The sequence below is a fragment of the Malus sylvestris genome, chromosome 14, assembly GCF_916048215.2.
Source record: "Malus sylvestris chromosome 14, drMalSylv7.2, whole genome shotgun sequence".
Classification (NCBI taxonomy): Eukaryota; Viridiplantae; Streptophyta; class Magnoliopsida; order Rosales; family Rosaceae; genus Malus; species Malus sylvestris.
Genome location: NC_062273.1, coordinates 11,984,855 through 11,995,196, shown reverse-complemented (window position 1 = coordinate 11,995,196; position 10,342 = coordinate 11,984,855). Strand labels below are relative to the sequence as shown.

General features: G+C 39.7%; 1 protein-coding gene across 2 annotated transcripts; it reads right to left on the bottom strand.

Annotated features, from left to right (window-relative positions):
• Positions 1-6,170: 6,170 nt before the first annotated feature.
• LOC126600258 (probable auxin efflux carrier component 1b) lies at positions 6,171-9,645 on the bottom strand. Of its 2 annotated transcripts, XM_050266844.1 has the most exons (7): positions 7,969-9,645; positions 7,458-7,734; positions 7,286-7,371; positions 7,026-7,183; positions 6,844-6,920; positions 6,625-6,729; positions 6,171-6,306 (listed from the first exon to the last, which is right to left on the bottom strand). In XM_050266844.1, the coding sequence occupies exons 1-6, from the start codon at positions 9,095-9,097 to the stop codon at positions 6,663-6,665; spliced, it is 1,794 nt and encodes a 597-aa protein (XP_050122801.1). In that variant the 5' UTR covers positions 9,098-9,645; the 3' UTR covers positions 6,171-6,306; positions 6,625-6,662. The 2 variants fall into 2 exon arrangements, with proteins under 2 accessions (XP_050122801.1, XP_050122800.1); XM_050266843.1 differs by having other exon boundaries at positions 6,171-6,729; positions 7,969-9,643.
• Between the last annotated feature and the right edge of the window lie 697 nt (positions 9,646-10,342).

Sequence of the window (10,342 nt, the reverse complement as noted above, 5' to 3'; positions counted from 1 at the left end):
ATCGTTTATGTTTGATGTACTTTTATTATGCTGAACTTGTTGTCTAAAACTAGTTTTTCAAATTCAATAAAAATGGCATGTAAATTTCCTGTTATAAATTGTTTGTTAACTGTGATTCCATTTACTCAGAAAGCATGGATAAAAACTGTGGTTATTCTCAGAACATGAGAAATGGCGGAGATATTTGTCTTGCAGACAGTGCAACCACACATACAATACTTCGTGATCGAAAGTATTTCTCAAGCTTAATGCTTACAAAAATAGAGGTAACAACAATATCAGGACCTTCAGATGTGATTGAAGGCTCAGGGAAAGCCCAGATTATGTTACCAAATGGAACAATATTGTCCATACAAAATGCATTGTATGCTACTCGATCTACTCGAAATTTGTTGAGTTTCAAAGACATACGTCTAAATGGATACCACATTGAAACAAAAAGTGCAAAAAATGTGGAGTATCTATGCATTACCTCCAATGATACCCAGAAGCGTATATTGGTGAAGTTGCGTGGTTTTTCGAGTGGATTATATTATACATACATAAGGACAGTTGAATCATATACTATCATGAACCAGAAGTTCATTGATTTAAAGGTTTACATGCTTTGGCATGACCGTCTGGGTCATCCAGGATCCACCATGATGCGTAGGATCATTACCAACTCTAATGGACATCCATTATTAAGCAGAGACATTGCTATCTCAAATGATAACCCTTGCAAGGCTTGTTCTCAAGGGAAGTTGGTAATTAAACCATCACAACTAAAGGTTGATGTTGAATCCCCATCATTTCTACAAAGAATTCAAGGGGATATCTGTGGACTTATTCAACCATCTTGTGGACCATTTCGATATTTTATGGTTTTGGTTTATGCATCCACCAGATGGTCACATGTTTGTCTCTTGTCTACTCGGAATGTAGCTTTTGCGAGACTTCTTGCTCAGATAACTAAGTTACGAGCACAATTCCCAGATTATCCCATTAAATCAATCCGACTTGATAACGCTGGTGAATTTACGTCTCAAACCTTTGATGATTACTGCATGACATTGGGCATTGATGTTGAACACCCTGTTCCTCATGTCCATACTCAAAATGGTTTAGCAGAAGCATTGATCAAGCGGCTTCAGTTAATAGCCCGCACTCTGCTTATGAAAACCAAATTGCCAGTTTCTGCATGGGGACATGCCATTCTACATGCTGCATCATTGGTTCGATTGAGACCTATAGCCAACCACCAATACTCCTCAATACAACTCGTGTTTGGACATCAGCCAAACATTTCACATTTACGAGTTTTTGGTTGTGCTGTTTATGTGCCTATTGCACCCCCGCAACGCACTAAAATGGGACCTCAGCGTAAACTGGGAATTTATGTGGGTTTTGATTCACCATCTATTATTAGATATTTGGAACCCTTGACAGGTGATATGTTTACAGCTCGTTTTGCTGATTGTCATTTTGATGAGACAGTCTTCCCATCGTTAGGGGGAGAAAAGACCGTTCCAGAAGAACGGAAAGAGCTGACATGGGTTGTTCCCACCTTGTCTCATTTTGATCCTCGAACCCTTCAATGTGAAAATGAAGTGAAAAGGATCGTTCAAAGCATTGCCAATCAAATGCCAGATGCATTTAATGACGCTATGAAAGTGACAAAATCGCATATACCAACTGCAAATGCACCTGCCAGAATTGATGTCCCTGTTGGACAAAATAAAGTGGCAGCGAATGATTCATCTGGTGCACGCCTGAAGCGTGGTAGACCACCAGGTTCAAAAGATTCAGCCCCTCGGAGGAGAAAGACGAGGGCACAACTGAATCCAAATGAAATCATTCAGGAAGAGAGAGTAAATGACGAATCCACAATTCATGACTCTGGACTTCCAGAAGAAGAAAATGGCCCTGAAGAGACAGAAGTACATGAAAGCAAAGAAATCTCCATAAATTATGCATGTACTAATGAATTGTGGGATCGGAATGAAATAATCATTGACGATATGTTTGCATTCGCAGTAGCCACTGAAATCATATTAAGTGATGATATTGAGCCCCGCTCTGTTGATGAATGCAAATAGAGACAAGATTGGCCTAAGTGGAAAGATGCAATCCAGGCAGAATTAAATTCCTTGGAAAGGCGAAGTGTTTTTGGACCAGTAGTCCAAACCCCAACTGATGTAAACCCCGTAGGTTACAAATGGGTATTTACAAGGAAACGCAATGAGAAAAACGAGATTGCTAGATACAAAGCACGACTCGTTGCACAAGGCTTTTCACAAAGACCTGGAATTGATTATGAGGAGACATACTCTCCTGTAATGGACACAATTACGTTCCGTTACTTAATAAGTTTGGTGATTTCAGAAAAACTTGACATGCGACTTATGGATGTCATCACCGCGTATCTATATGGAGAATTAGATACTGACATATATATGAAAGTCCCAGAAGGACTTAAGTTGCCTGAAGCAACAAACAAACCACGGGGTATGTTCTCAATCAAATTAAGGCGATCACTATATGGGCTGAAACAATCTGGGCGAATGTGGTATAATCGTCTCAGTGAGTATTTGATTAAAGAAGGATATATCAACAATGTCATCTGCCCTTGTGTGTTCATTAAGAAATCCAACTCTGGATTTGCTATAGTGGCAGTATATGTTGATGATATGAACTTAGTTGGGACTCCTGAAGAGCTCCATAAAACGCTGAATATCTGAAAAGCGAATTTGAAATGAAAGACCTTGGGAAAACCAAATATTGTCTAGGCCTGCAGATCGAGCATTGTGTTAGTGGAATTTTGGTCCATCAATCAGCTTACATTGAAAAAATACTGAAGCGATTTGGCATGGACAAGGCTTATCCACTTAGCACCCCAATGGTCGTTCGTTCTTTAGACATTAAGAAAGATCCATTCCGTCCAAAGGAAGATGATGAACTGGTCCTTGGTCCAGAAGTACCATATTTGAGCGTAATAGGTGCTTTATTGTATTTAGCACAATGTACTAGACCAGATATAGCTTTTTCAGTTAACTTGTTAGCCAGGTATAACTCTGCTCCAACAATTCGTCATTGGAAGGGAGTCAAAGATGTTCTACGATACCTTCGTGGGACAACAGATATGGGTCTCTTCTACTCAGACAAGCCCACAAATGAACAGATCCTTGTTGGATACGCAGATGCTGGTTTTTTCTCCGATCCGCATAAAGCCCGTTCACAAAATGGATATGTGTTCACTAATGGAGATACTGCAATTTCATGGCGATCAACGAAGCAAACGCTAGTTGCAACATCTTCCAATCATTCGGAAATAATTGCTCTACATGAAGCAAGTCGTGAATGTTCTTGGTTAAGATCAATGATCCATCACATCCGGAATTCATGTGGTCTACCTTCAAAGACAGACACTCCAACTGTCATCCATGAAGATAATGCAGCCTGTGTCGCCCAGATGAAGGAAGGATTTATCAAAGGTGATAAGACTAAACACATATCTCCAAGATTTTTCAGCGCACATGGGCTTCAGAAGGCTAAAGTTATTGAAGTCAGACAAATCCGTTCCAATGAAAATTTAGCAGACTTGTTCACCAAATCTCTACCAAAGTGCATATTTCAGAAGCTGGTGCAGGGAATCGGATTACGTCGGCTTACAAATTTGAAGAATGCAGAATCAGGGGGAGATCCAATTCAGGGGGAGCATCCATGATACATGCATGTTGTACTCTTTTTCCTTCGCTTAGGATTTTTCCCACTGGGTTTTTCCTATCAAGGTTTTAACGAGGCAACATAAGCATGCTCAACACCATCCGGATAAAGTTGTACTCTTTTTCCTTCGCTATGTTTTTTTTCCCACAGGGTTTTTCCAAGCAAGGTTTTAATGAGGCAACTGATGTTGATATGTGGGCATCCAAGGGGGAGTGTTGTAAATAGTATAATATGTATGCCCACATGCATACAGTGAACATGTCATATGTTTAACAGTGTTTTTGTTTGTTTCCATGGTGATGCTCTACGGGTTTTACAGCGAGGGGTTAGCGTTTTGATAATGAGATGATTTTCGCAAAGCTTTGTTTTACTGACTCACTCAACTTTGTTTTGCGCCTCTCCAGGTTCAAGATAGCAGAGCTTTGGTGGCCACGAGGAATCCAACGGTGTTCTGACAGAATTCACAAAAGTAGGACTCACCCTCAGGTGTTACATCTTAGTAATTGTATCTTTAAAGCTTCCGAACTGTGTAAATGGTTACGTCACTCTCACGTGACGGCCAACATGCCCTCCTTCGGGACGGGGTGTGTCATGTTGGGCTTATAAACTTTCAGATAAGCATGAGCTCTTTAATTTTTGGTTTTTAAGACAAGTCACTTGAATGCAAACCCTAGACTTACGGTTTAGTGATATTAATTTTTATTTATAAGTGAGAAGTCTTAGTGATATTTCTACTAGGTGCACACCCAAAATTAAAGAGTCACTTAGTACAACGGTTTAGTGATATTCTTCTTTACTTGTAAGTGAGAGGTCTTAAGTTCGATTCTCGTCAAATGTTAATTTGAATCACATTATTGTTAGTTCATTTTGAGATTTAGCCTACTCTTCTACCTCTTTATTATAAATAATATTGTTTGTTAAGAAAAAGTAAAATAAAATAGAAGATAAATTGACTTCTTTTAGTTTTATTGGGAAAATTATATTATTATCGGAGGAATCAAACAAAATTAAGGATCAAAATTAAACAAAATGTCTAAGAGACTGAACATAGTGTCCAAAAGTCATTTCCTATAAAGCAAACTGCAATTGCATGCTACAGGATCAACTTGGTGTAAAAGAAACTAATTCTCTTACTCAGTCTGGGGGCGGTCCCTCGTGCTCCCCAATTCATAGACCAAAAGCAGACAACTTTACCATCGCTGCCAAACACACCCTTAAAGGGCGACTTAAAGAGAATAAATCAACCGACATGCATGCTTTTTCCTCCGTCCTCCCATCCCATCCATTCAGATTGAGATTATAGATAGAGTAAATTGCAGTAATAGTCCCTCAACTAAAAATTTATTATTATTGGTTCCTCAACTTATCAAAATGTGTAGCTATAATCATTTTCATCAGTTTCGTCAAAATCTTGTCAAAATAAGTTATGTTGGAATAACTATTTATATAATTAGAATCCCTCAACTCGTCAAAGTGTGTAATTATGGTTATTTTCGTTAACTACGTCAAAATTTTTGTCAAAACGAGTTATGTCGGAATGACCATTACTACAATTGAGTTAAATTTAAGGGATAATTTCTCTAGTTGAATTAAAGTTTAGAGACCAATGGTAATGAATTTTTTAGTTGAGGAATCATTGCTCCAATTGAGTTAAAGTTAAGGAACAATAGCTATAATTTACTCTTATAGATACACTGGGAAGGCATAGAGAGATGGAAAGGCATCGTCTCCAAATCCCTTCTACCTAATCCTACAAGTTCACAAATTTGGATCCTTAAAATTTGATCCAACGACTAAAAGCAAGGGACTCATAAAAAATTATAATAATTTTAACCGTAGGATCAAATTTTAAGAACACATATTTGTGGTCTTGGTGGGTTAGGTGGAAATGATCTAGATAGGATCCCTTTTCTAAAGAGATGATCTAACTTACTAAAGTAATGATTTATGTTATAAAACTTACACGTTATTATTTAAAAAAAAAAAAAAAAAAACAAGGTGACATAGTGATGATAAACTCGTTTCATATAAATTCAGAATATCACTAGCCTACAAAGCTTTGTTTGTCCTCCGTCTTGGACTTAGCAGTCATCATGACATTCCAGAACAATGATATAATTTGATGTTTTAAATTTTTTAGCCAACATTATTTTAGTGCAATGAGGTTTCACAGTGGCACAATAAAAGTATAAGAAACTTCTCCTTGAAATGTTTTTAGCAGTCACATGACTAAATTTAGGTCACACAACTTGTAAAAAAATTAATATAGGAGTACTATTAAAGAGATTAAATTTGTAAATAAAATTTGCAAATTAAATGACGTGTCATTAATAAGATCCAATAATCAATTTTCATATTATTTAGTTTACAAAATTTTAATCCCCTAATATTGCCCATAATATAAAGAAGGAAAAAACAAATATTTTTGAGTGTTTGTGTGCAAGTGAAATGAGTGGGAAACCAAGTGAAGTTCAAACAGCTGGTGAAAACATTAATGTGCTTGTTAAATGAGTGGGAAACAGATATTTTTAATACAAGTGCTTGCTTCTTTTTTCAAGCCATCCAGTCCACTGTTTGGTTGCAACGGCTTTAAATATCTTGCTGCAGTGCATTGCATAGAGATCCCAATCGAGTTAAAATCCCCTTCGATGAAAAGGTTAAACGTAGGGGGGAGAGAGAGAGAGAGCTAGAAACAAGCTTCACTTCATCAAAAGAGGCACAAAAGAAAGGAAGGGTTCATAGAAAAAGGCAAAGTTCCAACAAAAGTAGCCAAATTCTAAAACCTTGTGTGAAGAGAACCTGTTTCTCTCTCTCTCTCTCTCTCTCTCTCTCTCTCTCTACCTTTTGAAAATCTATGTTCTTCTTGTGTAAGGAGAGCCAAAAACAAAAAAACCTAATGCCAAAAGGGTAAACTCCTACATTATGTTTGCTCAACAAGTTAACAGAGGTTCTCCGTTTCAAAGCCCTAGCAAGATGTAGTAAACCAATGTGATCGGAAGAGCGATTAGCATTCCGAAGATAACCCTGCAAAACACAAAAAACAGACTCATATCAGATGAGTTCAGATAGAATACTACTAGTCTGATAACAAACGTGACGTTTAATCGAACTCAAGATGAAGATTGCTCGTGAGCGAACCCGGTGCTTAGTATGTCAGGATGAACATTGTATTCCTTGGCAAAGACAAACGGAACAATCCCTTGTGGAAGAGCTGCCTGAGAAATCAAACACAATACAAGGATTTTGTTATTCCTCTCAAAACTAACAAGGATATATATTCCCACATTCGATTTGTTATTGCATCGCTAAAACTCCCTTACCTGTACAATGGCAATGTGCAACAAAACACCTCGCAGTCCAACAGCAATTGAGGCCGCTGCCATGACAGCCGGCCCAGTGAGGAATCGAACTGCCATAGCAAAGGAAGCAACTGTATTTCCGCAAGCAATCATCCGTGGTTGTAAAGCCATGAACAAGCCTGCAATCCCATTACAAACAATATGCTCATTAACAATATACTTCAGGCTGTGGTCATGTATGACACAAAAGCTAAGGCATTAACGCTACAAGTTTAACATACCAAGACTAAACATGGCCATTCCAAGACCTGCATCAGACAGAATGGCTATCGAACGGGCTACAATTGCAGGCATAACAATGTGCCACCTGGAAAATCACAAACACAGATTATAAGCTTGGGAGTCTGATTTAAAATCCCCTTCGAAGTATTTGTACAATTCAATTACGCTTACTTGTAGGAGACCAGAGACCAGGTGAGGCCAATGAGGCTGGAGTAAGTGTTTGGGTTCCTAATCAGTTTTCGCCAAACCATAATAAGAATGAGTCGGGTCATAACGCTAGCAGGCGGCATGGCTGTGGTCTTTGATTCACCACCATTAGCTGTCTTGGGGTGGAGTTCAGAGGTGGAGCTCGAACCCAACTTGGAAAGCACCGGACCTTCCCGATCAGCCCCGTTTGAAGCCGGCCTGTTGTCGAAGCTGAACTCATCTCGGCCAAACTCATCATAATCTAATCAACACCAGTTGTGGATCAATATTCAAAGCAATAACAAACAAAAAGACTTCATCCACAAGCAGATAAACATTCAAACAAAAACCTGAAACATTCATCCAGACAAAAATACAAATACAGAAACATCCAAAATGGCACAATCATATCAAATAATTTACACACAACAATCTAATTTAATCTAATCTAACAGTAAATAAAGCCAAAACAGATTTCCAATTGCAAAAGCATTACCTTTGTGGAGAGCAGCAACCCCAGCAAGTTCATTGCCATATTCTCCTCTGAAAACATGAATGCCTCCTTCCGACACAGGCGAAGCGCTTGAGCTCCAAACAAACATGTGTAGGTCTTTGCCACCATCGGTGCCATTGGGTTGCTTCTTTGCCCCAGCGGCGGGTCCGGTCACCGGAGAGAATATCCCGGCACTGGGAGGCGCCGGATACCCCAAACTCCCCACATTTGCTGCTCCTCTGGGCCCCCCAACTCCTCTAGCCTCCTCATCAAACCCCACATTCCCGTAATTCGACTGCCTCGGACTCGCATTGCTCATGTTTTTCCCGTTCACCATGGAGTAGAAATCAGTGTGGTTAAAGCTGGAGCCTCTGGGAGTCGGGTTTCGCGAAGACTGAAGGCTGTAAATCTCAGCATTGGTGAGATTAGAAGGCCTTGGGGTTAAGGACACGCCGGAGTTGGGTCCGTGGGATCTTCTGGAGTATATTTCGGAGCGAGAGCTCGTCGATTTTCTGACAGTGACATGGAGCTTCCCGTCTTCTCCGACCTCGGCCTCTGTCTGCAACGGCTCTTTTCCGTCCAAGGAAATGATGTCGGAATCGACCCTGAAGGAAATGATGGAGCCGGCGGTGTCCGGGAACTGTTCACCAATGAGGAGGCGAGCGCCCCTGTACTCGAAGAGGAACAGCATAAGAGTGTACCAAATGATACACTGGAGGACGACGATTTGGACCATGAGGCTGCCGGAGGCGTCACCGTACATGCCCTTCAGAAGGGGTATCCCCATGACCAGAGTGTTGGGCAGAGTGGAGAGGGAGAAAAGAGTGATGGACCACTCGAGAGAGCCTCTGGCGCTGGTTCTCGACCACACGGCTAGGACCAACAGGACGATGACTTTCTGAAGCGTGTCAGCCGCTATGAACCTGTAGTTCATGGCATAGGGGTTGTTGGTGGAGATGAAGTGGAAGGAGAGCAGAGGAACTGCAAACAGAGCGACGAAGCGGTTGATGCCGGAGCATTGGTCGGGGCTGAAGATCTTCCACCATTTCACGGAGCCGTAGGCTAAGATCATGGCCACGTACAGCGGCACAACGGCGGTGAGGACGTGGTACAGGTCTGTGAAACTGATCATGTTTTCGTTTGGTTAAAGGTAGAGACTTTCTCTGTTTTTGATGGGTTTTTGTGGGATTTGAGCACTGCGAAGATGGGAAAATGGGGTTTGTATAAGAACCCAGTTGAGATTTTGCAGAAATCAGAAGGAGAATCAGGTTCTGTGGGTGAGTTTGAAAGCAAAATATCAACCTATATTCGTGGAGAGAGTCGATGACAGAGGTGAGTAAAGTGGCGAGATGAAAGCAATTGCCGGAAAATGACCGGAGTGTTGATTCTCTCTCTAACTACAGTCTAGAGAGAGAGAGAGTGAGAGGGAGGGTGGAGGTGTCAAGTGGGGATATGGGAGAAAAGCAAGTAAAGTGGGTTATATTTATGGCATTCTAATGGCAGACAAAGAAATAAAAGCTGAGGGCTTTTGTGAAGCTTTATTTAAGTCTTTTGGGAAGGGACTTGGGAACAGGCATCTCTCTGTGGACAAAGGGAAAGTGAGTAATTCAGTTTTTGAGAGGGAAAAAGACCAAACAGCATCGAAAGAGAAAAGGTTTGCAGAACAAAGAAAAGCTAGAGGAACTGAGGAAATGTATATTACCAAACATGGGAAGAGCATCTCACTCCTCACAAATGCAAATATTTTAGCTCACCATCATAAATATAGAGTATGTTCAGCGTACAATTAGAGATATTTTTTACTTGAATCAGAACACCCCGAAACACCACTTATTTTTATATAAGTGTTAGAAAATTTTATTTTTTAAGTTATTAACTTTTTAACACACATATCTCACCATTTGTATAGTGACGTGTGTTTTACCACCCCATATTCTGATCATACTAAAAAGTCTCTCGTACACTTAATCATCTATCACGTGTTCTTTCACTTAATTATAGTTAAATTTCACATTAAATATTACTTTTTCAATTACAAAAATTAATTAAAGTTAAGTGAAATGACATGTGACAAATAATTAGGCATATGATGAGCATACACCGTGGTTTTTGAGGAATCATTTACAAAAAAGGAAAACTAATGATAAGCCATCCAAAATTTCGGATTTTAACCAAAAACCATGTAATAAGTTTATTTAACAGTTAGTACAACGCCCAACGCTAAACAAGTCCAATTGAAATGGCCTAAACAATAAGTTTCTACTTCTGCCCTAATTGCAAGCCTTTTTCCATTTAATATCTCACTGCTATCCTTTATCTTCCCCATTTCTTACTGACATTATTATAGACCTTCCATTTTTTCTTTCCAATTTCACAT